The 27,069-nt window shown below is 51.2% G+C and overlaps 6 protein-coding genes across 6 annotated transcripts; 4 read left to right on the top strand and 2 right to left on the bottom strand.

Annotated features, from left to right (window-relative positions):
- Window positions 1-3,447: 3,447 nt before the first annotated feature.
- BDQ94DRAFT_44849 (putative intracellular protein transport protein (UsoA)) lies at window positions 3,448-4,059 on the bottom strand. Its single transcript, XM_026775802.1, has one exon. It carries the CDS (start codon window positions 3,860-3,862, stop codon window positions 3,545-3,547), a length of 318 nt encoding a protein of 105 aa, XP_026631536.1. The 5' UTR covers window positions 3,863-4,059; the 3' UTR covers window positions 3,448-3,544.
- Window positions 4,060-4,303: 244 nt separating this feature from the next.
- Window positions 4,304-8,178, top strand: rat1 (5'->3' exoribonculease Dhp1). Its single transcript, XM_026775801.1, has 4 exons — window positions 4,304-4,886; window positions 4,962-5,239; window positions 5,291-7,215; window positions 7,294-8,178. The coding sequence occupies exons 1-4, from the start codon at window positions 4,580-4,582 to the stop codon at window positions 7,922-7,924; spliced, it is 3,141 nt and encodes a 1,046-aa protein (XP_026631535.1). The 5' UTR covers window positions 4,304-4,579; the 3' UTR covers window positions 7,925-8,178.
- Window positions 8,179-8,784: 606 nt separating this feature from the next.
- Window positions 8,785-14,199, top strand: BDQ94DRAFT_44825 (pentafunctional protein ARO1). Its single transcript, XM_026775800.1, has 4 exons — window positions 8,785-8,969; window positions 9,147-13,900; window positions 13,959-14,003; window positions 14,070-14,199. The coding sequence occupies exons 2-4, from the start codon at window positions 9,224-9,226 to the stop codon at window positions 14,106-14,108; spliced, it is 4,761 nt and encodes a 1,586-aa protein (XP_026631534.1). The 5' UTR covers window positions 8,785-8,969; window positions 9,147-9,223; the 3' UTR covers window positions 14,109-14,199.
- Window positions 14,200-20,107: 5,908 nt separating this feature from the next.
- BDQ94DRAFT_44801 (uncharacterized protein) lies at window positions 20,108-20,882 on the top strand. The gene is made up of 2 exons (XM_026775799.1): window positions 20,108-20,555; window positions 20,636-20,882. Exons 1-2 carry the CDS (start codon window positions 20,242-20,244, stop codon window positions 20,760-20,762), a joined length of 441 nt encoding a protein of 146 aa, XP_026631533.1. The 5' UTR covers window positions 20,108-20,241; the 3' UTR covers window positions 20,763-20,882.
- BDQ94DRAFT_44768 (stress-regulated transcription factor RPN4) lies at window positions 20,805-23,304 on the top strand. The gene has a single exon (XM_026775798.1). It carries the CDS (start codon window positions 21,002-21,004, stop codon window positions 23,177-23,179), a length of 2,178 nt encoding a protein of 725 aa, XP_026631532.1. The 5' UTR covers window positions 20,805-21,001; the 3' UTR covers window positions 23,180-23,304.
- A 3,357-nt stretch (window positions 23,305-26,661) lies between these two features.
- On the bottom strand, window positions 26,662-26,991 carry BDQ94DRAFT_165645 (uncharacterized protein; the record flags this gene model as incomplete). Its single annotated transcript, XM_026770366.1, has 2 exons — window positions 26,662-26,766; window positions 26,839-26,991. 2 exons carry the CDS (start codon window positions 26,989-26,991, stop codon window positions 26,662-26,664), a joined length of 258 nt encoding a protein of 85 aa, XP_026631531.1.
- Window positions 26,992-27,069: the final 78 nt, after the last annotated feature.

The raw sequence follows: 27,069 nt of genomic DNA, 5'->3' as shown, positions 1-27,069 counted from the left end.
TTTCTTTGTCATTGGAATGTGATCCAGGGCTGTCGTAACTCATGGCTGCTACGCCCTGCGCCCTGCGCCTCATGCAAGGACGACCAAAATTGGTATTTACCATTAGGCTTCTTCCTCTTCCTCGTCCTCATCGTCTTCTTCTTCATCATCATCTTCAGCCTCGGATACTTCTTGACCGAGATCCTTCAAACGTTGCTAAGGAACAAATATTAGTCATCCGCGTAGCCATTGTATCAGGGTCAGTGGACTTACCTTGTCCTGGTTTCTCTTGGCCTCCAGGTCTCCGAAAACGATTAACAAATCCTCAAGCTCGGACTGTGCCGCCTTGCGAGCTTCCTCCTTCTCCTTGGCCTCCGCTTCGGCCTTCTCGAGCTGTTTCCGTGCCTCCTCAAGTGCTTGGCTAGCCTTCCGTGCAGCTTCCTCAGCCTTTGCTACCTCACCTTCGGCCTTCTCGGCTCGCTTTTCCGAGGCAGTGCACTTATTGGACAGTTCATCGCGTGTAGACTGTAATTCTTTCGTAGACTTCTCCTTAGCAGTGTCCAGTTCCGATTGCAAGGCCTTTGACGCGGACTTGAGCTCCGCAACCTCGGTCTCATGCTGCTTTTTGGCGGCGTCCATGTCAGACTGAAGTGTCTTGATGGTTTCTTGAAGACTGGAGACTTCAGCTGCCTGATTTCCTTTACCATTCTCCAGTTCGGACTGAAGGCTCTCGATCGTCTTCTTCAAGTCAGACACTTCAGTCGCATTTTGTCCATTGCTGGAATCAAGCTCCGACTGCAGAGTTTCGATTGTCTTCTTCAGGTCAGAAACCTCCGCTGCGCTCTGTCCGCTGCTGACATCAAGCTCCGACTGCAGCTTCTGAATTGTCTTGTTGAGGTCGGAGATCTCAGACTCATGTTTCCCTTGAATGGAATCCATCTGCGACTTGAGCTCCTCGATCGTCTTGTTCAGGCCAGAGACTTCAGTAGCATGCTGTCCTTTACCTGTCTCAAGCTCTGACTGCAACCTCTGGATTGTAGCATTCAGGTCTGATATTTCGGCCGCATGTTGTCCCTTATCAGCATCAAGCGCCGACTGAAGATTCTGAAGCGTGCTGTTCAAGTCCAGAACCTCGGCCACATGCTGTCCCTTGGTCTTTTCAGCCTCCGACTTCAACAACTGTATAGTCGTCTTCAAGTCAGCAATCTCAGCGGAGGATTGCTCCTTGCCGCGCTTGAGGTCAGATTCGAGCGAACGGATCTTCTTCTGCAGGTCAGCCACCTCGGCTTCATGATGCTTCTTCACTTGTAGACTTATCCTCTCATGATCCGCAGATGTTTCCTTCAGCTGTCGATCAATGGCTCGTAATTGTTCGCCATGCTGTTTCAAGAGCACATTTTGAGCGTGCTTCTGCTGCTCCTTCAGGACATTCAGTTCTTGTTCGTGACTCCGCTTCAATGACTCGCAGATTTGCTGCAGTTTAGAAGACTCCAATGTGGTGGCATCTCTCGTCTTTCGGTGTTCAGCCTGCTCGTGATCGAGCTTGGATTGTAGGGCAAGCAGATCCGACTCCAGCTTCTGTGACACAGCGCCCTTTTCTTCTAGTTCTGCCCGAAGGGAGTCCACAAGTTCGCGAGAGACTCCTCTTTCAACGCCGTTTGTGATCACGGAGATCTCGATCTCGGGTTCACGGTCAATGGCACGTATCAAGCGGCTGAAATTGTCTTTGAGAAATTCAACAAAGGTCCTGTCGAAGTAGATTTCAGGAAGGCCACCATCGTAATGTGCCCCCACGGTCTGTGGTAGAACCTCAAAATCGCGCACCAGAGGGTCTTCCCTGAATCGGGTGATCCGATCAATGTATTGTTCTCGTCCAAGCTGTTCGATCAACAATTTACGCAAAGTCTTCCGCGGTATAGGCGAGTCCTTAGAGGAGAATTCATATATAATTCCCAGTAGAATAGTGCATAGACCTGGGACAAGTACGTAAGTGGCCCCGCGGTGCTTGATTTCTTGCAGTAAGGTCTGTATGCTGCTTCCCTCGCCGAGGAAGTCATTCACAGCATCCGGTTCTTCGAAGAGCCAACCGCAGAGCAGCATCAGATAGCCAAGAGTGATTCTTTCATCATCGCCTCTCTGAATACCGGTGATCAAGTTACCTACTATCGTCTGGATGCAGGTAACGACTTCCTCGCCCTGTTCAGCATCCCCCTCAGTCACACCCATAGCGATCGATTTGGCTTCGGCATTCTCGAACAGCAGTTGATACATCAAGACAGATGCCATCCAAGTTTGGTAGGGGTCGGCATTTCCTCGACTTTCTGGCGGCATCAAAAGGACAGTCAGGATATTTGGGATTTGGTCTTCTCCGCTGATATGGCCTTGAATCGCTCTTCCTAGCACATGGACGCGGATCCCGGTGTGGTTTGCGAAGAATGCCTTGATACATTCGCAAGCGGCAAGTCGCGCATCAAGGAGCGACAATGGAGCAGGCTCAAGAGTCAACTTCAGCAGCGCTTCGATAACATTGATCCGCTGGAGTTCTTTATGTGTCGAATCCCCATTGAGAGCAGTCTGGGTAGGACTCGGGCCCCAAATGACCTCGACATCTCCAAAACGCTCCTGCAATGGCTTGTTGCTACGTATTAAGTCGGCACACGTCGCGAGAGCCTAGAACTGTTAGCTTCGAATTTAGGGACGATCAGTTTTACCTACCTTGGATGTTACATTGACATTGAACCTTTGGCCGAAAGCAGTGTTCAAGACTTGTTCCATGACACCATTGTTCCAGAATGCTGTCTGGTTGGCAGGAGTGTTGACTCCTCCTTTGATTAGAAATAGCTGGACGATTACCAAAAGTCCCCAAAGGTTCTTATCCCGATGTGCGAGAGCCCACTGTGGGGTAGGCTCTTCCAAGTCCTGTTCCTGGTTGACATCTGCGAGGAGCTTTGCTAGCCTCTTGACACATCCCGTTTCCCGGAAATATGACTGGTTGGAGATGTTGAGCCTTAGAAGGTTCGCGAGCAGAGAAAGGCAGTCTTCAACCACTTCCGACCCGTGCGTCAAAGCACCTTCAGTCTCTATCAAGGAGAAGATAAGGTCAAACGCGTTTTCGAACGCAACGAGCTTTTGGAACTCTTCGGAGGCGGGGGTGAGAGCGATCAGGAGGATTAAGGCTTCTAATCGATGCACACTCGTAATTAGCAACAGTAGCACACGGCGCTTCCGCGATAAGGGGGGTGAGCTTAACATACCATTGCGCACCGGCTCTCTGGCATCTCCAAGTGCACTGACAAGCCTCGGTATACCCAACGGTGCTGTCAGAATACATTCTTGTGTTCTTTCTGGCCGCGCGCTCGAGATCTGGAACATCAACTGCAGGGAATACAAGCGAGAATAAAAGTCACGGGTATCCAGGAGGTCAAGGAGCGCAGTAATGTTGTCTTGACGCTGTGTACCCTGTCAGAAAATGTATGTCCCCCACAATAATATGTACGAACCTGCGTAAACTCATCGGACAGCCAGAGGGCGATTTCATCTGAAGCTTCGGGCTAGATAGCGCATATCAGCACGGATTGCGGCACAGTGGGCTGAGGAGGCCACCAACACTATTCTCGTCGGGAGTAAACAACATCAACAGGGTTTCCAAGACCACCTTCAACGTATCCACATCTTCACGGTCATCTTTGAGGCTGTTGATCAACGGGCGTAGTGCGCCCGATGCAACAGAGGCAGGAAAGGACTTTGCAAAGCTTCTCAATCCTTGTATAGCTGCCCGTCGATCTTCTAGTAAAGTTGCACTCTGAAGTCGACCAGTCAGAGTATTAATTGTGTCTGTGGCCGTTTGTTTGGCCGGCGCCTGCGACTCGAGGATTCGGAACATCGCAACTGGTAGCTCGTAATTTCATGGTCACCGCCGGCCGGGGGCGTAGCAAGTTATAGGCATTGAAATAACGGAGGTGGGGAAGAGAGGAGAGAAGCTAGTGGATCAGCCAGCTGAGTTGTTCTCTCCGAAGCTGCAGCGGCAGCAATGGGTGGTGGTGGTGGTGACGATGGCGAGAGCACTCGGGATAGTGCCCAGTAGTCCGTAGTATGGAGTAAGTAGTAGCCAAATAAGCCGCAACGATACCTAACTTAAAGAATCAGAGCCAACAATGCTGTACTGCTCGTGTCCCGACTGGTCATTGGTCAGGTCTCGGGCCCGCTTACTACTTGCTGCTTTGAGCCTAGTGTCTAGAAGGGGAAGTTCTGCCGGAACCGCGACAAAAGAAGCGCCGAGATCTCGGATTTCGTGGGCGGGCAAGTCGACCGGCCATTGCGATCGCAGAGACTTCCACGCCTCCATCATTCCCCCTCACCTCTCGAGAGGGTCAGTCTTTTGCTCCTAGTCATTTCCACTGTGTGGGATCGCGAGTTATCCTTTCCCCTATATCCTTTACCCTTCTACGGAAGTAATCATTTACGGGTCATTCCTGCAGACTTGGAGACGTTGAGATAGCCGATGCAGCGCATCAGCGAACCTGGCTTAAATCGATAGATCTACTCCGTATATTCTGTACAAACACCTTCATACGCTCCTTGTCAAATTCTACTAGCAATCATGGGTGTCCCAGCGCTTTTCAGATGGCTCTCCAACAAGTATCCTAAGATCATCTCCCCCGTTATCGAGGAGTTTCCGCAAGAAATCAATGGCGAAGAGGTTCCCGTGGACACCACGCGTCCCAACCCCAATGGAGACGAGATGGATAATTTGTACCTGGATATGAACGGTATCGTTCACCCATGTACTCATCCGGAAGGAAAGCCGCCACCGGCGAACGAGCAGGAGATGATGCTGGAGATCTTCAAGTACACCGACCGTGTGGTGAACATGGTCCGCCCGAGGAAGCTTCTGATGATCGCTGTCGGTATGTTGTAACTTTTGTCGCGTCGCCCGTCTGATTGAATCGTTGAACTGACTCATGCCTCTTCTCCTAACTCAGATGGTGTCGCGCCACGCGCAAAGATGAACCAGCAACGAGCCCGTCGGTTCCGCTCCGCTCAGGAAGCCAGAGAGGCAGATGAGAAGAAGGAAGAGTTCCGCAAGATGCTAGAGAAGCAAAACGGCAAGAAGGAAGATGAGGATATGCAGGAGCACGTCATCCAGAAGACGTGGGATAGCAATGTCATCACTCCGGGAACGCCTTTCATGGATATTCTTGCGGCAGCTTTGCGCTACTGGATCGCTTACAAGCTCAACACCGACCCCGCTTGGGAGAAGGTTCGCACCCTTTCCCAGTGACCGTGGTATATTTTTTACTGACTTAAGCAGCTCAAAATCATCATTTCCGACGCGACGGTTCCGGGTGAGGGTGAACACAAGATCATGGAGTTCGTCCGGTCACAGCGCGCGTCGCCAGAGCACGACCCGAACACCCGCCACGTCATCTATGGACTAGATGCAGATTTAATCATGTTGGGTCTCGCAACTCATGAGCCATACTTCCGGGTTCTACGTGAGGATGTTTTCTTCCAGGAGTCAAGGGCTCGGACATGCCGGCTATGTGGACAGGCAGGCCACAAGGCAGAGGAATGCAAAGGTCAGGCAAAGGAGAAGAATGGGCAGTTCGATGAGAAGGGTAAAGGAACCTCTCTCAAGCCATTCATTTGGCTCAATGTGTCAATCCTTCGGGAATACCTTGCTGCGGAACTGTATGTTCCGCAACAACCGTTTCCTTTCGACTTGGAACGTGCTCTGGATGACTGGGTCTTTATGTGTTTCTTCGTAGGAAATGATTTCCTTCCCCACTTACCGTCCCTAGATATTCGTGAAAATGGCATCGACACTCTGATAGCTATTTGGCGCGATAATATCCCCGTCATGGGCGGGTACCTGACCGAGGATGGACACGTTGACCTCAAGCGGGCCCAGCTCATTCTGCAAGGCTTGGCCAAGCAAGAGGATGCTATTTTCCGTCGTCGTAGACAGGCCGAAGAGAGGAGGGCCGCCAACGAGAAGAGGCGCAAGCAGGAAGCACAAGCGCGTGAGGAAGGTGCTAGGAAGCGGAGAAAAAGCTCTCCCAACTACGAAGCTTACGACACACCCGAGGCCAATCCTACCGGCGGTCGATCTAAGGGTGCCGCAGATGCGGCGCCTCCCAATGCCGTGGAACTGATCACGCCTGCACGGGGAGAACTGACCCGGGAGGCGAGGCAATTGACTCACAGCATGGTCACTAACCGCGGTGCGGTGTATAAGGCTAACATGGCGAACAAGAGTGCCGCGGCCATCCTGAAGAGCAAGCTCATGAAAGGTCCGGAGGCTGAAGAGCCCTCCGATAACACCGGAGAATCCGGGTCAGAAGCTCCAGAGCCCTCCGAGGAGAAGACCGAAGAGCAGACTTCGCCTTCGGTTCTCGGTAAGAGAAAGGCGGATGCGGTGGCAGAGGAGGCCGCAACGACGCCGACCAAGAAGCCATCCGCGGGCGACTCTCAGAACGACGAACTGCCTCCGGACACCGTCCGCCTTTGGGAAGAAGGATACGCTGATCGGTACTACGAGCAGAAGTTTGGCGTTGATCCCGAAGACAAGGAGTTCCGCCACAAGGTTGCACGAGCGTATGCCGAGGGTCTTGCTTGGGTTTTGAGATACTATTTCCAAGGATGCCCCTCGTGGACGTGGTACTATCCTTACCACTATGCGCCATTCGCGGCTGATTTTGTGGACATTGGCGACATGGAGTTGCAATTTGAAAAGGGCACCCCATTCAAGCCCTTCGAGCAGCTGATGGGGGTTCTTCCGGCTTCTTCCAACCACGCTATCCCTGAGGTCTTCCATGATCTGATGAGCGATCCGGACAGTGAGATCATCGATTTCTACCCGGAAGACTTCCCCGTGGACCTGAACGGCAAGAAGTTTGCTTGGCAGGGTGTCGTTCTCCTTCCCTTCATCGACGAAAAGCGACTGCTGGCTGCGATGGAAAAGAAGTACCCTCTTCTTTCTGATGACGAGAAGCTTCGCAACTGCGTGGGTCGGGATGTGTTGTTGATCTCCGAAAGCCACCCACTGTACCACGATCTCGTGGCCAACTTCTATTCCAAGAAACAGGGAGCCCCTAAGTACTCCATCAATCAGCGAATCAGTGAAGGTTTGGCCGGTAAGGTCGAGCGGAATGATTCCTACATCCCGCACAGCTCCTTAGTATCGTCTCTTGAAGAATACGGTATGCCGAGTTTGGATGATGATCGATCTCTTACGTAAGTTTTTCTTTGTTTTCTTTCCTACTCTCCAAGTGCTGTTAACAGTTGAGCTAATCATCCGAATCCATGGATTAGGGTCAATTACGAAATCCCCAAGTCCAAGCACGTCCACAAGTCCATGCTCCTTCGGGGTGCCAAGCTCCCACCTCCGACCCTGGACAATGCGGATATTCAGGCCGTCAAGAACAAGGCACACCACTCGGGCCGATCCCATGGAGGAGCTCCGCTTCGCAATGGACACCGGGGAGGCCGGATCAACTATGCCAGTGAGCGGCCAAACCCTTTCGCGGCCCATCTGGACCCCAAGTTCATGCCGCCCGGTAACTCTGGTGGAGCGCCGATGGGCATGCCTGCCGGCTGGGTTCCTCCGAACGCTGGAGGCGGTAATTACAACCGCGGACCACCGCCTCCGCCCCGCGGAGGAGGAGGAGGAGGTTACCATCAGCGATCGCACTATGGCGGTGGTGGTGGTGGTGATTCCTACAACCAACCCACGGGCAATTACGACTACTATGGACGTAGTCAACAAGGATACTATCAGCAAGGATCCTACGGTGGTAGCAACCACAATAACGCGTACCGTGGACGCTCAAACAACTACGGGGGTTCCGACCAGCGTGGTGGGTATAGCCGCGGAGGTTATTCAGGTCGGGACCACTATTCGTCCCGGAACTCTGGCGGTGGTGGTGGATATGGACGGTATTAGATAAGGGGATGTTCGAGAACATGACAGATTCGGAGTGCATGGGAATGTCTATTACGCACGATTCCCAGGGCCATTGCGCCAATGCCACGTTAAACTACTTTCTTCTTCTTGTTTTTTGTATGGGTAGTTCTATCACATTGTGATTAGGGGCCAGAAAAAAAAGGGCAAAAAAAAGGGAGGCCAAATGGTCGGAGGGACGGCGTTCGATTGGATAAGATTTGCCGGGTTTCAATCTACATCTGTATAGCAATCAAAGATCTCGCGAGCATCGCGAATGGAAACGAATTCTCCCTCTCAACCATGTAGAACAGCTTGCCAAATCACTAAATGAGTTTATAGATCTCGGCCAGCTGATAGTAATCTTTGGCCCGGTAAGATTTCCGACCGCAATGAAGTCAGTCTTAGAACGTTCGGATCCGGATCGGGGGTGGGTTGTCAGTAAGTTAGGGAGAATTCGCGGATCCGGAATGAGGATGGAAGGAGTCTGGAAGTGTCAGCTTGTCAGCTTGACAGCACGTTTTGAGAGACGGGGTGACCCCTCGTGTTGTAAATAGTAAGATCGAGATTGAGCAACACGAGGAAAATCGTAGCTAGTCAGCTTGGTCCACATTAAGTTCTTCAGATGTCAGACAGGGCAGAGTAACTCCGGCGGAGGCGGAGTTGCCAAACGAACCAAGAACAAGAACAGCCAAACGGGCGCGACGACATCGGAGCGGGAGGGAGAGAAAAAAGTAACGGAGGGAGACTGTGAGTCAACGACTCCAATTGCGACCGCCAGTGGATCTCCGTCTACGATCCCCTCCAACCCAATAAAAATTCCCCCATTCTTCCTCTTCCTTCTCTAGTTTCAAGTGACTATCCATCTATTCATTCATCCATCCTCCCTCCATCCCTCGTGGTTCCGGCCCCCAACTTCCAGCCATCCGGGCAACTTGGAAGAACTCTCTCCCTCGCTCGCATCTCGTCTCGTCTATTTCCTCACCGGTCAAAGCGGAGTTGCGCCCCGCTGTCGACGAGGACTTTCTTCGCTCCGTTTCTTACTCAGGTACAATTCCCTTCGTCTTCCTCTCTCTCTCTTCCCCTTGCGTCGTATATATACATACAGGAAGTATTTCCTCCCCTTCATATAATCCGCAATTGAACGACTTACATTCCCCCCCCCCCCCCCCCCCCTCTTCTCCCCCCACCTGCCAGAAGCTTACCGGTTGCAAATCCCCCACAGTATGAATTAGAGAGACACATTGGCATCTTATTCCCCGAGTTGACCACGTCTCCATCCTCCCTGCTATTCTCCGAACGATGACCGAACCCACGAAGATCAGCATCTTGGGTCGTGAGAGCATTGTCGCTGATTTCGGTCTCTGGCGCAACTATGTTGCCAAGGACCTGATCAACGGCTTGTCCTCCACGACCTACGTCCTCGTCACCGACACCAACATCGGCTCCCTCTATACCCCGAGCTTCCAGAAGGCCTTCGAAGAGGCTGCTGCCGCCATCTCCCCCAAACCTCGTTTGCTCGTCTACCATGCCGCACCCGGTGAAGTCTCCAAGTCGAGACAGACAAAAGCCGACATTGAAGACTGGATGTTGAGCCAGAGCCCGCCATGCGGTCGTGATACGGTGGTCATCGCTCTGGGCGGCGGTGTCATTGGTGATCTGACCGGCTTTGTCGCTTCGACCTACATGCGTGGCGTCCGCTATGTCCAGGTCCCCACAACACTTCTCGCCATGGTGGACTCTTCGATCGGCGGAAAGACCGCCATTGACACGCCATTGGGCAAGAACTTGATCGGTGCGATCTGGCAGCCGTCGAGGATCTACATTGACCTGGAGTTCCTGGAGACGCTCCCGGTTAGGGAGTTCATCAATGGTATGGCGGAGGTGATCAAGACCGCAGCCATCTCCAGCGAGGAGGAATTCACAGCCCTGGAGGACAACGCCGAGACGATACTGTCCGCCGTCCGCCGTGTAATCCAACCCGGACAGCGCCGCTTCGAAGGCATTGAGGATATTCTGAAGGCTAGAATTCTGGCGTCCGCTAGACACAAGGCGTTCGTCGTTTCCGCGGACGAGCGCGAAGGTGGTCTCCGGAACTTGTTGAACTGGGGTCACTCCATTGGTCACGCCATTGAGGCCATCTTGACCCCTCAGGTTCTCCACGGAGAATGTGTTGCCATTGGTATGGTGAAGGAGGCCGAATTGGCCCGCCATCTCGGCATCTTGAAGGGCGTTGCCGTGGCTCGCATTGTTAAGTGCCTTTCCGCCTATGGCCTGCCAACCTCACTGAAGGATGCCCGGATCAAGAAGCTCACCGCAGGAAAGCACTGCTCCGTCGATCAGCTGCTCTTCAACATGGCTCTGGACAAGAAGAATGACGGTCCCAAGAAGAAGGTCGTTCTACTCTCTGCCATCGGACGCACTTACGAACCACACGCCAGCGTTGTCCCGAATGAAGACATCAGCGTCGTTCTGGCCCCCAGTATCGAGGTCTACCCCGGCGTCGCAACCTCCTCGAACGTCGTCTGCACTCCTCCGGGCTCCAAGAGTATTTCCAACCGGGCTCTGGTGCTGGCTGCTCTCGGTTCGGGTACTTGCCGTATCAAGAACCTGCTGCACTCCGACGACACCGAGGTGATGCTCAACGCTTTGGAGCGTCTGGGCGCTTGCACCTTCTCCTGGGAAGAGGAAGGCGAGGTGCTCGTCGTCAACGGCAAGGGAGGTGACCTTCAGGCCACTTCCCACCCTCTCTACCTAGGAAATGCTGGTACCGCTTCCAGATTCCTCACCACTGTCGCTACCCTTGCCACTCCCACTGACGTGGACTCGAACGTGCTTACGGGCAACAACCGCATGAAGCAGAGACCGATTGGCGACTTGGTCGATGCCCTGACCGCGAACGGTGCCTCGGTCGAGTACATGGAGAGAAAGGGTAGCCTTCCCCTGAAGATCGCTGCCTCGGGTGGCTTCGCGGGTGGTCAGATTAACCTTGCCGCGAAAGTGTCTTCCCAGTATGTCTCCTCGTTGCTGATGTGCGCTCCGTACGCCAAGGAGCCGGTCACCCTGAAGCTGGTGGGCGGAAAGCCCATCTCCCAGCCCTACATCGACATGACCACGGCCATGATGCGATCTTTCGGCATCGACGTGAAGAAGTCTACCACTGAGGAGCACACCTACCACATTCCTCAGGGCCGTTACGTCAACCCTGCTGAGTATATGGTGGAAAGTGATGCCAGTTCGGCTACATACCCCCTGGCCATTGCGGCGATCACCGGCACTACCTGCACTGTGCCCAACATCGGTTCCAAGTCCCTCCAGGGTGATGCTCGCTTTGCCGTCGATGTTCTTCGTCCCATGGGCTGTACTGTTGAGCAAACAGACAGCTCCACTACCGTCACTGGAGCCCCTGGGGGTGTCTTGCGACCCCTGCCCAATGTCGATATGGAACCTATGACCGACGCTTTCCTCACGGCTTCCGTGCTCGCGGCTGTCGCACGCGGCGATGGCTCAAACCACACGACCCGGATCTACGGAATTGCCAACCAGCGTGTGAAGGAATGCAACCGTATCAAGGCCATGAAGGATGAACTCGCCAAGTTCGGTGTCGTCTGTCGTGAACATGACGACGGCATTGAGATCGATGGCATTGACCGCACCAGTCTGCGTCAGCCTGCCGGAGGCGTCTTCTGCTACGACGACCACCGTGTGGCGTTCAGCTTCAGCGTTCTTTCTCTCGTCACTCCTCAGTCGACTTTGATTCTGGAGAGAGAATGTGTCGGCAAGACTTGGCCCGGCTGGTGGGACTCTCTGAAGCAGCTGTTCTCCGTGAAGCTGGAGGGTAAGGAGCTGAAAGAGGACGAAGCTGCGGTTCTCACGCAAGCTGAGAAGTCCAGTGCATCCATTTTCATTATCGGCATGCGTGGCGCGGGAAAGACCACCAGCGGACAGTGGGTTGCAAAGACTCTCAACCGTCCATTCCTTGACCTCGACACCGAGCTTGAGGCTTCGGAGGGAATGAGTATCCCCGACATTATCAAGCAACGTGGGTGGCAGGGTTTCAGAGATGCTGAGCTTAGTCTTTTGCAGCGCACGTTGAAGGACCGCTCAACTGGCTATGTCTTCGCTTGCGGTGGCGGTATCGTGGAGATCCCCGAGGCGAGAAAGTTGCTTACCGATTACCACAAGACCAAGGGTAACGTTCTGCTCATTATGCGGGATATCAAGCACGTCATGGACTTCCTCTCCATTGACAAGACCCGCCCCGCTTATGTTGAAGACATGATGGGAGTCTGGCTGCGCCGGAAGCCCTGGTTCCAGGAGTGCAGCAACATTCAGTATTACAGCCAGACTGCCGTCTCTGGCGGTCTTGCTCGGGCATCTGAAGACTTCAAGCGCTTCCTCCGGACTGTTACCGGAGAGGTCGACAGTCTTAGCAGCATCAAGCGCAAGGAACATTCGTTCTTTGTCTCTTTGACTCTGCCCGATCTCCGTAATGCGAGCGATATTTTGAAGAAGGTATGCGTCGGTTCCGATGCAGTGGAGCTCCGTGTCGATCTTCTGGAAGATCCGACGATGGACGGTGACATTCCTTCCGTCGACTATGTCGCCGAGCAGCTGTCTTTCCTGCGCAGCCACATCACCCTCCCTGTCATCTACACCATCCGCACCAAGAGTCAGGGTGGTCGCTTCCCTGACGACGCCCATGCTGAGGCCTTGGAGCTCTACCGCCTTGCGTTCCGATCTGGACTTGAGTTCGTGGATCTGGAGATTGCTTTCCCCGACGAGATGCTGCGCACCGTCACGGAGCAGAAGGGCTATTCTCGCATCATTGCGTCGCACCACGACCCCAAGGGTGAGCTCTCCTGGAGTAACATGTCGTGGACGAAGTACTACAACCGTGCGTTGGAGTACGGTGATGTTATTAAGCTCGTCGGAGTTGCAAAGAACCTGGACGACAACAACGCTCTGAGAAGCTTCAAGAACTGGGCTGCCAGTGCTCATGATGTTCCCTTGATTGCCATCAACATGGGCGACAACGGACAGCTCAGTCGCATCCTGAACGGCTTCATGACCCCCGTGTCCCACCCCAGCCTTCCGTTCAAGGCGGCGCCCGGTCAGCTCTCCGCGGCTGAGATCCGCCGGGGTCTGTCTCTGATGGGAGAGATCCAGCCCAAGAAGTTTGCCGTTTTTGGCACACCCATCTCCCAGTCCCGTTCTCCTGCTCTCCACAACACCCTGTTTGCCCAGAGTGGTCTGCCTCACGAGTACAGCCGCTTGGAAACCGCCAAGGCCGAAGATGTTAAGGACTTCATCCGCTCCCCCAACTTTGGCGGTGCCTCGGTCACGATCCCCCTGAAGCTGGACATCATGCCACTGCTGGACGAGATCGCACCCGACGCCGAGATCATCGGTGCGGTGAACACGATTGTGCCTGTTTCCAGGGGTAAGGGCCAGCCGGCTCGCTTGGTTGGTTACAACACGGACTGGCAGGGCATGACGCTGTCGCTGCGCAACGCGGGTGTGTACGGATGCAGTGGAGACGCCAGCGCCATGGTGGTGGGTGGTGGCGGCACCGCTCGCGCCGCCATCTATGCTCTGCACAACATGGGCTACTCCCCGATCTACATCGTTGGTCGAACCCCCGCAAAGCTTGAGAGTATGGTTCAGACTTTCCCCAGCAGCTACAACATTCGCATCGTCGACACCATCGATGCGCTGGATACGATTCCCAAGGTGGCCATTGGCACGATCCCGGCCGACAAGCCGATCGATTCGGGCATGCGCGAGACGCTGTGCCACATGTTCGCTCGGGCTCAGGAGATTGATGCTGATATTGTCAAGTCTGTGGAGAAGGTGCCTCGCGTGCTGGTGGAAATGGCCTACAAGCCGTCGGTGACGACGCTGATGCAACTGGCCAACGACGCAGGATGGCACACAGTTCCTGGTCTGGAGGTTCTGGTTGGCCAGGGATGGTACCAGGTAGGTTCTGCCGGGTGATTACATGTGATATTGAGTGAAGACTAATGTGGTGTACTAGTACCAACGCTGGACCGGTATCTCGCCTCTCTACGACGATGCCAGGGTGAGTGATTTAATGTGCTGCATCTGATGAGAAAGAAACACTTAAGACTGACTGCAAGGAATACAGGAAGCCGTGATCGGATCTCCCGACCCTAACTCGGCATGAAATTCTGCGAAATCAATAATTCCCATGAAGGATCTCGGGTTCTTTTTTCTAAAACCTTATTCTTCTGCCTTCAACGGCGACTTGATATAATTATCAATTTTGACTTGATAAAGTGAGCTGGATGATATAAATGGAGTTTTCTTTGATACCTTCAATTATTTTTCCACATTGTAATACTCGGTATGCCCACTAGGAATCTCGTAGACAAAACACAAGCAATACAAAGAGAGCAATACGCGTCCTATACCCACCGTATACCCACCGACTCGCACTCCAACATCGAATATCCATACTCGTATGAGTCTAGAGTCATACGTAGTGTTATACGAGATGGGACACGCACCACCTGATCTCCAAGAACCCCACAGATTTGCACTGATACTGGACTACTACTAATTTAATTGCCTTATTGATCGATGTCTATCTATCTATAAATAGAAACATCGGAGGTATACGCATAATCATACTCTTAACTACACATAGCCTCATATAAGAATATCAACATCAATAAACATGTCTCAAATAATGATAAACAATATGTATGTAGTAAGTACTCGGTGACTCGACTAGGCTAGTAAAGTAAGTACTAGTAAAACGATTCGCAATCTATATCCACTACTAAGTAACTACTCAGCTAGCCAGATCATTCATGTATGCAATTCATACATACAACGAAAAAAAAAAGTCAAGTATGACTCTGACAAGAATCTAGAACCCATGATCAGATAGCAAAACTACTAATTTTATTAATCTAAGCGAAGATGCAGATTTTGAATACTAATACTAAAGCAAGCGGATAAATTAATTCTTGATGTGCTGGTCAGTTGAGAGAATGTTGGTGGGGGAATTGGGGTTCTAGACCGACCGGTCGGTCGCGACCGGGGGCGGGCTGGGGGAGTCTGGACCGTTCACCTGCTGCATTCTTTCTACTACGACTAAGTTACTTACTATCTAGATGGGGGTGTGTGGGAAGAGTCAGGCTGAGGGGGTCATGTGCGCCCCGGGGGGAGTGAAAATTCTTCGTTGCTAACTAATGTAATGCAGGTTTTTGATATGGAGGTAGGTATTCTAGAAGGGTCTTTTACTATTATTATTATTCATAGTATTTCGATGTGTAGAATATACTCGATAGTATATTTTCTTTGGTAGTTGTTGTTGTGGTAGGTTAAATATATTTTAAGCGTGGGAGGCTGAGTTATTCGGGAGGTAAATAATTGGTGCGCGTATGTCCGATCAAAGGCTTAGTGTTTATTATACATATGCATATATTATTGAACAAGATTAAGACACATATAATATCAAGTGTTCATATTGTATAGTTCAAAGAAACCACAATCTTGTGGCTGGCGGGGTAGTAACTACTAACTATCTAGAGCCCGATAACAATGTGTCACTAAAGTCTTCTGAACCGAGGAAGGTTACTATTTTTAATCATCCATCATCAGATTAGTTAGTTATGATCCTGGCCATGACTCGAACGGTTGCTAAAACTATAGAATGTCTCACAAATGTCGCATCAATAATTGATAAGGTGATTCTGATTCATTGTCAGGATTGACTAAGTCAGTCTTAGTAACTATTAGTTCGTTAACTAGCTGTCAATTGATCAGCTGCCACTAAGACATTGGTCACCAGCTGGCACGAGACACTTAGTGGTTTGCTTGCTCAACGGTCGCTCGCTCGGTCGAGAACCTTCGATGGATCAATTAATCAGTTCGGTTGGGTACCTACATACTTGCAGAAAATAGATACTAGTTTAGTTTAGTTCGTTCGTTATCAAAGTAGTGTAGATTCTGCAATTGCTCCATGGCAGCCCAATCAGCATAATCTTGGGCTGTGGCATCCTTGCGACCGGAGAGAAAAAGTTAAGTCGTGAGTGGATGCGGGTGACCCGTGGTGCCGTGTAGCCGAAACAACACAAGAAACACAGCAGAAAGAGGAGTCAAGTCACTAACTAGTGATCGACCGGGCCGATGACCCAACGACTACATACAGTAGTACTCAAGTCTTGATATCTTTCTAGTATCATCCATGAAGTAGACTTCACACATTTACAAATTAGGATAAGGGGAATGGGAGATTTCCAGGACTGGTGGATCTGATGATGGATATCTTCACGTCATTAATGCACGCGAGAACCATGTCAAGCCCGGTCGGGGAACCGCAAATCTTAGAAGTCATCGGGCATCGCCTACAGTAGACTCAGTAGATACCCCGAGAAGTTTGTTGCAATCAAGCCAGTGACTCGTGGGACACCGGGGGGGAAGTGGGGAGAAGATCCGGAAAAACAGGTTGTAACGGATCAATGAGTCTGCTATCCGGATGTCGGAAAGACAGGATTGCGACTGGGAAGAAGTGGAAGTGGGTAAAACAAAAAAAGCAAATAGTATAACCTATCCGAGTAGGTAGAGAGAGAGAGGGCAGGGAGATAGTAGTCCGGGACTAGTCTAAAAGTTAGTGCTTGCAAGGTTTTTCCCTGGACTCGGCTTTGCACGGCCCAAAATTAGAAAAGTTCTAGAAAAGACGTGGAAGAAGTCTATACGGCTGCCCCGAATGGAATTTCAAGCAGACTAAACCGTTTTGGCGTGGCCTTGCATATTCTTGACGTATGGGACCGGCGGACGTTACGATAAAATACGCCGTACGGACGGAGTACGTGGCCCGAGTTACGCCCTAGTGTCTGGCCGCGGAGAATCCTGAATGGAGAAAAGGCGATGAACTGGCAACCCGGGTGTGGCTGTGCGCATGACCCCAGCCAATCACACGTCTGGCTTTATCCCTGAGCAGCTGCAGGGGGAAAAGAAAGGGATCATGGAATCCCGAGAGAAGAATTTTCTCTCCCTTCCATGCATTAGTCTGTCACTAGTTGCGTCTGTTAGCATGTGGCAGGCAGGGGAGTCTGGCACACTGTCGTCCGGGTTGCTGGTACGTGCTACTAGCCCGAGATCCGTCGCCCCGTGCGAGCATAGAGTGCTGACTGGGCATTCCCCCCCTACCAATGAAAAATTTTTCACTGCCGTCTAAGGCCTTTCATAATGCACTTTGTCTTGCAGGGTTCCTGACGAAGGATTGGTCCGATCGCCCTTGTAGCACATGGCGTGGCTTTCAACTGGAAAAAATCTAAAATTGACTTTGGTGGTTGTTGTTCGGCTACATACGTCGGCAGTAGGGTTAGACGCTTTGTTCCGATAAACGAGTGGAAGTGGTGATGTCTTGCATTACGAGCTGAAACTTTCTAATCTCCATGCTCAACTGATTCAGTCTTGGGGGGTCCATGACATCTGTCAAATCATGTAGCTCCATTGACGTCGGATCACGGTCTTCCTCCCTTTGCCCCGGCCGGGGGAGAGGGGCTTTCCAGATACCCGTCCCTCAGACCCGCTGGGGTCCCATCCAGGTCAAACACTGGATATCAACGCCCGGGACAATTGGGGCGAATTGTCTACCCCAGCTAGATCCAACCAGCGAAGGCTGGGGTCTTTCCCTGTTCCGGCTGTCTTTTGCTTACGGACGACATCCGCGATACAGAGTAGAAAAAGATCGTACATGGTATAGGTGTAGGCCGCAGGATTAATGCTACGGCTGAATGCAGACGATCCAGCCAGCTGGGTCGAGTTAGTGGCACCCCGGAGCAGGGCAGAGCTCATTTGCTGTTACCTAAACTCGAGCTTTGAGTCTTTGCCACCAGTTTCAGCTGTCTCGTCTACCCATGTGGTGGGCCCGCAAGTTGGGGCTTTTGTTTTGGGGTCCTTGACAGGGCTCGGTGACCATAGCTTAGTTGGAATGGAGTCGTAGTGGAACCTCGTGGCTTGAAGCCAAAAGGTAGTTGCATTTAACCCTTCCCAATCACAGGTGTCAATGTACCAGAATGGTCGAGCGCGTGTGGACCGGAATCAACGCCCGTCCCTCCACGTTGCGTACTTTCGTATATGAGGCGGCCACGCGTAGACAACCAAGATGAAAAATTTTTTCCAGGGCAAGCAGGAACGTGCTAATAACCTTAGAATCTTGCTTTTTGCATGTGAAAGCGATAGCACAATCTAGATTGTGGAAAGGGAGACCTTTCCACCAGTCACACCACTACCACCGCAAGTCACCTCACATTGTTTTTGCACTGGGTGTAATCCAGCAGTATGATTTGCAATTGCCTAAGGGGCGAAAAAAAAAAGATTGCGTATTCGTAATCGTGCGACTGGGAATCATTGCAGAGATGACTCTTGTAAATACTAGCTAAGACTAATTCAGAAGACAATGACTCAACGCCAGATGTAACTAGATGCAACTCGGATGGTCCCAACGGGAATGACTTCCTCCGATATAGGACATGTGCTGCTTCGGTTAGCGCGCAGGACCGTGGAACACTCAAGACATAACCTGTCATGCCATGCTAAGAGCATCAGCTGACCCGATCACGCGTGGAGAGGAAAAAGAGAAGTAGATGCATTGCTGCAAGAGAGAAACCAAGTTTGCTGCATGGCAGGGCTGCTGGGGGGGAAGGGGAAGAGGAGGGACCACCACCGGCCGAGAACCAGTTCGGAACAGATGTGCCGTGAAAATCAGGCTGCTAGCGTTGGAGGCAGCACTAAGGCACCTCGGCCCAGCTACCCTGTCCAGTTGCAGTTTTCTGCGTCGGCGATACGCAGTCTCCGAGGCCGGGGTCATCCTCTTGGCGCCGGCGTATGCCCGATCTTTTCCCGGCCCAAACAGTTCTCGACCGTCTCAACGTTCAACATGACCGACCACATTATCAATTCTCTCTTACAATTGCTGACAAGCGTGGGTGGAATGCAGTAGTGTCTGCCAGAAAGCATCTTGTGACGGGTTTGATTCGGGCAACTCCGTGAAGTTTCGCGGCCGACCGATTACTATTGTTCATGCGGTGGATGATGAGTGGATTACTAAGGTGTAACTAGCCATGAGACATGCACTAGCCACATCATAGTGGTATTGTGGCGCAGGCAGTCTGTGGCTTGTGGGGGTGCCTGTTCGCGTTGGCACCCTATCGAACTAGTTTTTGTCTGTATCGATGATCGGCAACTACGGAGCAGACCCTGATGCATCGTCCAGCCAGGGCAGGCAATGCTGAAGAAAGGATCTTCAGCTTTTCTTGCTTGCCGCGCACCGACTCCTTCCCACTCCTTTTTTTGTTGGTCGTACATGTCATCTGTAAGGGTTTTTCTCTCTTGGTGGTCCGATCGCAAGACAACACGAGATCGGTTTTTGGTTCTGCATTGCTTCTGAGATGCACATGTTTTACTTAAGCAACGGGATTGTGGCTGAGTCGTGTCCCATTGGCTGCCTCGGATCCAGACGAGGAAAAACTAAAAACCACAAAATAAAACAAACGATGCCTCTTTGACACACGGTGGAGTCCAAGTCTGGTGTTTTGGTGCGACTAACGGATTACTAGTCTACCCGACTATATCGGACTTGTAGCCCTGTGTAGACTGGTATGGATTTATCAGATAGATTAATTACTGCGAACTAAACAGTAGCTGAAGGATCCCTGCCAGTCCTACAGTATACCGTACTAAGTTGGTGTACTCATGTCAATTTCTTTTTCTGCCTGGAACAAATTAGAACTATTCTGAATAATAGTGAATTCAAGAAACTGCCAGAAATTTCTGACCCCGTAACATGCGAGATATTTCGGGTCAGTCAATGCCTGGACTTATCGGACGATACAGCTGAGGGTTTAGCGGGTGCAGAAGTTTACTAAGTTGGTAGTGCAGGCATGCTGAAGGGGGAAGAGGGGAAAGCAAAAAAAAAAATAAAACCCACCAAAACCAATGAGAAAAAGAAAAATACCCACTTGGGGACTGGAAGAGTGTGGCTTGGGGGCTTTTTCGGGGGTGGGACCGCATTGGATAACCAGCTCCCCGGAGATGCAGATCGAGTGCAAGCCAAAGTGGGTCTCTGCCTGGTGGTAAGGCAGGTAACTTTTACGTGTTCGACCGTACGTACGGGTATGACGGAGTAAAGTATGAGAGATGGGTTGAATATGTTACCGGCCAGCCAGTGACGCTTTACCCGATCGGGCGAAAAATATTAATCGAGTCAGAGAGGAAAGCGATCGTCGGGCTTGTCCGTTAGTTTAGTGACTTACTTACTGTCCGGGACTGACTGACTGACGATGCGCAGCAACGTCATCTCCATAATAAAAGAGCCATCCTCCTCCCCCTCCGCTTCAGCTATGCTCTCCCTTTCCCCTCCCATCATTATCTCTCAATTTAAAATCATCCCAATTGATGACTCTTTTACATCAGTCTTGTTCATCTTATTAAATACCCTGGTCTGCCACTCCACCCCGACCGGTCTTCCCTCTTACATCAAACTTCCCCCTTCTACAGTTGGTGTTCCCTCCCTCCCACCCAATACCCGTGGTCCGATCTACAGTAAGTTGGCTCGTACCAATCTTACCCCATCCTTACGTTGTTCACTACTCTTGTTCTTCTTCCCTTTCTTCTTACCTGGTCTTTGCATCATTGGATCAGATTGAGTCTAACCAGGCCTTTCTTCATCTCTAGCTTTTGTCCTTACCAAGGGTTTCTCACCGACAAAGCCTTCACTCTCGACCTTCCCGTCTTCCTGATTGGACCTCCCACTACTCGACGTTTCCAGACTCTTCGACACGCATTGCCTGTCTACTTTTGAATCTCCGGATCATTCCGTTTCGCTGTTCTCGTTTGACTCATTTCTCCGGTTGGCACGCTTCGCACTCATACGCTTGGCCCCTTGAAAGAGTTTAGTGGGGGCCGCTGGTGCCAACAACCTACCTACCTATATTATAACCTTCAGTCGACACCCGGTGGCAAATTCCGTGTCTATACCTGCCCACCACCCCCCCGTCGGCGTCATTCTCCCTTTGACGTCCAATCGCGAACAAGCACATTATGTTCATGCACCCTGCTGCACGTAAGGGTTTGATCACTGAACCAACTTCCATCCCGTATCTCAACTACCAAGATCCCGTTTGCATACAAGACGACCAGATCCTCGACTACTCTCAAGAGACCGCTCTCCACTTTCTCGGCCAACAACAACCTCGACTGCAGACTCCTTTCCAGTACCAGCCGGATTTGCAGTTCGTCTCTCCGCCGTCTTCCGCTCCCTCCTCCCCTACTTCCTCACCCGCCTCCACCATTTCCCACTATCCTGCGACAACAGCGGTTGCCGCAGATTACTCTTCTGCCGTCTTTGACGGCAATTCCTTCGAGGCCCCTTCGATGACACCTTCCTCCTCCTACAACCCTTCCATCAACATCCATCACTCGGCATCACCACCTTCACAAGCCTACCTTCCCCAATATACTCAGCCGTACTACTTCAACGGTAACCCGATGTTGGCACAACAATCTGTCGCGAACAACCACGGTTGGGAAGGCAACTTGCAGCTGTTGGGCCCAGCTCGCCTCCAGAACAATTTACTGAAAGCCTCTGCTAGTCCATCATCGAGCCGATCTGCACCTGCTGGCAGTTCTTACTCGAGGACAAACGGTGTGGCCAAGCCTCTGCCTACTCCCGTCCAGACCCCCGTCCAGACCTTCCAAGATGGTAGCCAGACCGACGCCGATCTTGCTATGAGACGGGCCTTCCTAGAGCAGCAGCAGCAGCAGCAACAGCAACAGCAACAGCAAAAGCAATCTCGTCACCAGCATCAGTCTAGCGACTACTCACTAGCGCCTTCTGTATCGAGCGTGAGTCACAACTCGCCAGTGACTCCTCACACGGGCTTCGAAGACCTTGATGACGCATCGAAGGCGATTGTAAATGGTGAGAACCGGTTTCCCGACGTAGACAAGTGGATGGATGATTACTTACGCCTCGATGCGCTTTCAGACTACACCAACCACAACGCGAACAACAACATGACCATTGGCATTCCCAAGCTCAACCGCACGATTTCCGACATTTACCAGGACGAGCTTTACAACCCCGCCATGATGTCTACTCCGCAGATGGCTAAGCCCGCGACGAACCAGCAAAATCTCCTGACACCGTCGTTCCGGAATGTGATTGCCGATCGCCTTCAGGCTGCCAACCAGGGCCACTTGACCGCACGGTCCCAGTCTCCCATGGTGAGCATGCCGCGCGATCGCTCGCCCTTCCGTCAGAACTCTCCCCTGGCCGCTGAGTACAACCATGCGGCTTTGCAACAGCCTCAGATGGCCACCAGCGCCCCTACATCTCAAAATGGGGTGAACATGGGCCAGGCGGCTCAGGGAGAGCCCAAGACGATGTCTCCCAAGGATGCACTGTTGGACTTCAACGAGGGCGACGATACTGGATTGCCTCTGTTCCCCCCTTCGTCACAGCCCGACTTCAATCTGGGCGATGCGCTGGGCGGACTCCGTCGGGAGAGTTCCGGCTCATTCCAGCCGACTCAAAATTTCACATCGATGGAGTCGTTCCCCAGCCAGTACGCTACGCAGGGTACATCCCAGCAGTTCCCCTTTGGTCAACAGCAGCAGAACCACCGCCAGCCACAGCAACATAACACCAATCTGCTGCACCAGACTCCCGAGTTCCCCGCATCTCTTCCTCGGTTCGACTCTACGGGTAGTGATGTGCTGCCCTCGACTGAGATGACCTCCCCACAGGCATCGGCGAAGATGCCGATGCAGGCACCGCCGGTCAAGGAAGAGATCAGTCGACCGGAGAATACCTCGGCCGACGGAGGTACCTACACCTGCACATACCACGGCTGCACCCTACGCTTTGAGACTCCGGCCAAGCTACAAAAGCACAAGCGTGAGGCGCACCGTCAGACCACCCCTGGCGGTCATCTGGTCACTCGCGATACGTCGGCCCGCAATTCGCAGGCCGGACCACACAAGTGTGAGCGCATCAATCCGTCTACGGGCAAGCCGTGCAACTCTGTGTTCTCACGGCCCTACGATCTTACCAGGCACGAGGACACGATCCACAATGCTCGCAAGCAAAAGGTGCGGTGTCATCTGTGCACGGAGGAGAAGACCTTCTCGCGCAATGATGCGCTCACCCGGCACATGCGCGTGGTGCATCCGGAGGTTGACTGGCCCGGCAAGCAACGGCGCAGAGGGCGGGAGTGAAGCTTGAGTGGATCAGCTCCAGTTTCCAGCCCCCCTTCTTTTTTTCCCTTCCCCCACTCCTCCCTCTCTGAATTTCAATTGAGAGGTAAGCCAGGGGGGGGGGGGTGTGGTGTGTGCGGAGGATGGGGATGGTGAGTGCCATTCAGCAGCCCCGGCGGTGACAGCATGAGATCCACCGTGTTTCCCTCACCATGACGGATCCCAAAAGCCTCCGACGTCATGGGCTAGTCCCCTTCAGGCAAGGACTCGCTAACGGGGCCGGATCAACGGTCGCACCTGCTTCATAGGGCAGGTGTGGAGCCTGAGGACGTGCACCCAATACAGCATCCATGACGTCATGGCTGCACCCTTTAGGACGGGCGGCCCGCCCGTGGACCAATCAGCGTGCCGATGACGTATTGATCTCTTTTTCAGCGAACGAGCAGGCCTATTATTGCTTCTTTGGGCTTCTTTCTTTTGCGATGCTTTTCTTTGTTTTGCATTACATGCCATGGGTCTTAGATTTCTTTTGTCATTATTCATCATCTGTGATGTGAACGGTGTTGCTGTGGATATTCTTCTCATTGGGTCACGGTGGTTTCGGAAATGGGGTTTGCATCAAAAAAAAAGAATCTTCTTTTTGCGCGTGTGTATATGCAAAGGTCCCGTGTGTTGCGTGTGCGTTTTCTTTCCAGCCAGCTTGTTACGAATTCCTGGGGTTTTTACGCTTTGTACTATACTGTCCCCTGTATGATTGTTACGTGACGAGAGATTTATTGCTGCAGCTGTTTTTCTTTGCATTGGGTTGGCATGGATTTGGTGACGGGTTTGGCGCGCAGATTGTGATGAAAAACTTGTACAGTATCGAAATGTATACATATATCGTGAAAGACATATATCATATTATGATGGCTACTTTTTCTTTTTTTTTTTCTTTAGTTTGCCTACTTTAAGAGTATTGTTTCAGAAAATAGGGGCTATCGGGACCTGTCAGCCCTGAAAGCTCTCGATAATTTGGAGCTCTAGCGAAGAAGCTATGAACATTTGCTGCACACTGCACGGTGACCGGTGTCATCGGCAGGTACCCAACAGCTACAAAAGTAAGACATTGAAGCCCAAACATACAATAGTCAACTCTAATAATAATAATAATAGTATTAAATACTGATTTACCATTACTATGCACAAGGTAGATGTAGTGGTACCTTTGTGGTTTCGGAAGAAAATGAACTGAAAGTGGAAAGCCAGTAGATATGACATCATACATATGCACCCCTGTCCGGTAGAACAACGGAGTAATGCATGGCATCACCATACATACATACATACATCATTCATACAAAACATGCATGTCTCTGGAAATTCTTTCCAATTCTTTTCTTTCCTTGCTTCATTTATAATTCTCCGAAGTAGGATTTTTTTTTTCTTGTGGCGGTGCAAGATAATTGAAATGTAGGTACTTTTGTTTGACTCATACCAGAAGTTTTGTGTGGTTTATGGATGATGAGTTAATGTTAGTTAGTCAGTGGGATATGGGATTAGTAACTAATTTATCAATAACAAAATAGGTTAGCTTACTTTGTAAGTAAATAACTAACCAACTAACTAACTAACAAAGCTTCAATTGAAAGATTTGAGTAAATACGAATTATCTGAATTGCTATTGTATAGTAGTACGCTTTTACTCCTAGTTTACGGAGTTTATGCTTATGTGTGTGTATATGACTGAGCTAGTTACCTAGAATGTTAAACCCACTGACTCAACTCACCAGTCACCACACATTTCCGAGGTCAAGTAAATCCTTCCCCACATAGTTGATGGGGTTAATCCCTTCCCCCCCTCTTTTCTTTTCTTTGGGGTGGGTGGGGGGAAAAGGATCCACAGTAAATCAGTTACTTTGTTCAGTCCACTTTGAAGGGGTCCCCGTTGGTATTTTCTGTGGTTCTGTTTTATCGGTCGGTTATCCACTCTAATTTGGGGGAAATCGGGAACTTCGTCGCATAGTTTTGTGTTTCGTATCAGGTTGGTGGGGAGGAGGTGGATGGGATCTACATACATCGTACACAGTATCTAATTTACATTCTTGACTATTGTTTTTGTTATACACGATTGAAATCACGTATGTATACTCTTTTATTCAAGTAAATGGTTAGAAGAACTACTTTCGTAATTAGACACTCCTTGTACCTTTTGATTTCTATACCCTTGAGTATCTTGAGTACTACTACTCATCACAATAACAACAATTTTGTGCTAACAATCTCTTTCTTTTATAAAAATTAACCGGCAGGATTCATTTCGCAGGGACGATCATGGAGGAGGCGGGCGCGACGAGGCTGAAGCTGGAGACCATCGCGGTGACTGCCCATTTCCGGCTGAGACTCCAATCTTAGGGTTTGTGGGGTTGTCGCAGCCATCCTAGGTTACTAGATTGGGAGCACGTCTGCGCTCTGGATGTGGTTCTAGGTTGTATTCCTGTTAGGGTTCCCGGATAGGACGATCGTCTTTGCCATGAATTTCATCGGTTGTAGTTGCTCCAGCATCGCGGCTATCGTTAGTTTCCGGCTGCTCTTGCTCCTGGGGTAGGTTGATTGTGAACACTTGCAAGAACTGATACCCCGGGTCGACCTGTCCCTACCACCTGACACAGTCTCCTCTCTGGATAGCGTAACATGCTGACTGAGCATGAAACGCAGTATGTTCCCAAATACTTGTTCGTGCTGTCTCCGATGAAGCAGGCAGCCGGGTCTTCTGTGCTGAGTTTATGAGAGGTCAAATATCCTTTCTACTGGAGTTAAGTATGATACAGCTCCAAGAGCATCCTTTGCTGGGGTTCCAGGATGGCGGTCTCTTTGGGTAGGGATTTTGCGAAAAGCATTGTCAAAACGTTTGTTATCGTCGACGAAGTTTTCGAAGAATTTGCTTTTCGCCAAAGGATCGCCCTGTAAGACCCGATAGCTCTGGCTGTGGTGAAACCCTCACAAGGTACTTCTTCGTGAGAATCATGGCTCCTAGCAAGCATGGCTCAGAACTCCTCGGAATTATTCCGACAGGAAAGACCCATAACTGCATAGCAGACTGGGAAAACTCCAGTGGGCTGATGGGGGAGGCTATCTGGATTTTGGATTGAGGGTCAGAGACAAGCAATCGATTGGCTTTGAATGTGGAAGTGTTGAGGTGCTGCTTATTGAACGGCAACATAGGCACAGAGTCACTAGAACCCAAGAGTACGAGGCGGTGGACTGGACGTCCTGACGCCACGAGATCGAGGGAGTTCAGAGAGCACAGGCCGTACCAATCTCAGCAGGAGGCAAGTATCATGATATTCGATCCTCTATAAGTTCGGCATCGGTTGATAGTTCTCCAGTCATGTTCGAGCGCACGGTTAATTGCAGACGGCTGTCTCGGGGCAACCAAAACAGCGATGGGTTGCGGTTCAGAATGTTTATAGATTCTGAACACATGACTGTGCTCTGGGGTATGAGCCTATTATCCACCTTATCTACCGGTTATTCAGGTTCACGACAATAGTTATACAAGGCCGATGTAGACTTCGAGTCCTCACAAAGCTGAGAGAGCTGGGTTCTGTGATGCACGAGACATATGTCTGGCCTCGTTAGCATTCTTTAGCCATTGGTACATCAAGCTTGACCCTCTTTGTAAGAATATAAGCACTTACATGCGGAAACTTATCAAGTGACTCCGCCGCTTGCCATTCATACTTCAGTCGAATGGTCAACACGATGATCTCGCTCGAGGTTGAACCGTCAAACCCCTCCATATACGCCCCAAGGCCTTTCGCTATCCGCGATAGCACCGCATCTTTGGCCATAACTTGCCTTTCAATCTGTGCACAGGCAAGAGAAGGAGCAGGCAGCGCGCCTCCGTAGCTCCCATGGAACTCTCCCAC

Source organism: Aspergillus welwitschiae, assembly GCF_003344945.1.
Source record: "Aspergillus welwitschiae strain CBS 139.54b unplaced genomic scaffold BDQ94scaffold_2, whole genome shotgun sequence".
In the NCBI taxonomy this organism is placed as follows: Eukaryota; Fungi; Ascomycota; class Eurotiomycetes; order Eurotiales; family Aspergillaceae; genus Aspergillus; species Aspergillus welwitschiae.
The sequence above is the reverse complement of the archived record's forward strand: the minus strand, read 5'-3'. Positions and strand labels throughout refer to the sequence as shown.

Bases quoted from the DNA above. Each gene is read 5' to 3' on its own strand.
- BDQ94DRAFT_44849 (XM_026775802.1), bottom strand. From the start codon at position 3,862: ATGTTCCGAATCCTCGAGTCGCAGGCGCCGGCCAAACAAACGGCCACA.
- rat1 (XM_026775801.1), top strand. From the start codon at position 4,580: ATGGGTGTCCCAGCGCTTTTCAGATGGCTCTCCAACAAGTATCCTAAG. The intron at 5,240-5,290 runs GTTCGCACCCTT...TGACTTAAGCAG, and splicing joins CCGACCCCGCTTGGGAGAAG to CTCAAAATCATCATTTCCGA. The intron at 7,216-7,293 runs GTAAGTTTTTCT...TCCATGGATTAG, and splicing joins GATGATGATCGATCTCTTAC to GGTCAATTACGAAATCCCCA.
- BDQ94DRAFT_44825 (XM_026775800.1), top strand. From the start codon at position 9,224: ATGACCGAACCCACGAAGATCAGCATCTTGGGTCGTGAGAGCATTGTC. The intron at 13,901-13,958 runs GTAGGTTCTGCC...GTGGTGTACTAG, and splicing joins TTGGCCAGGGATGGTACCAG to TACCAACGCTGGACCGGTAT. The intron at 14,004-14,069 runs GTGAGTGATTTA...CAAGGAATACAG, and splicing joins CTCTCTACGACGATGCCAGG to GAAGCCGTGATCGGATCTCC.
- BDQ94DRAFT_44801 (XM_026775799.1), top strand. From the start codon at position 20,242: ATGCGCAGCAACGTCATCTCCATAATAAAAGAGCCATCCTCCTCCCCC. The intron at 20,556-20,635 runs GTTCTTCTTCCC...CTTCATCTCTAG, and splicing joins TTACGTTGTTCACTACTCTT to CTTTTGTCCTTACCAAGGGT.
- BDQ94DRAFT_44768 (XM_026775798.1), top strand. From the start codon at position 21,002: ATGTTCATGCACCCTGCTGCACGTAAGGGTTTGATCACTGAACCAACT.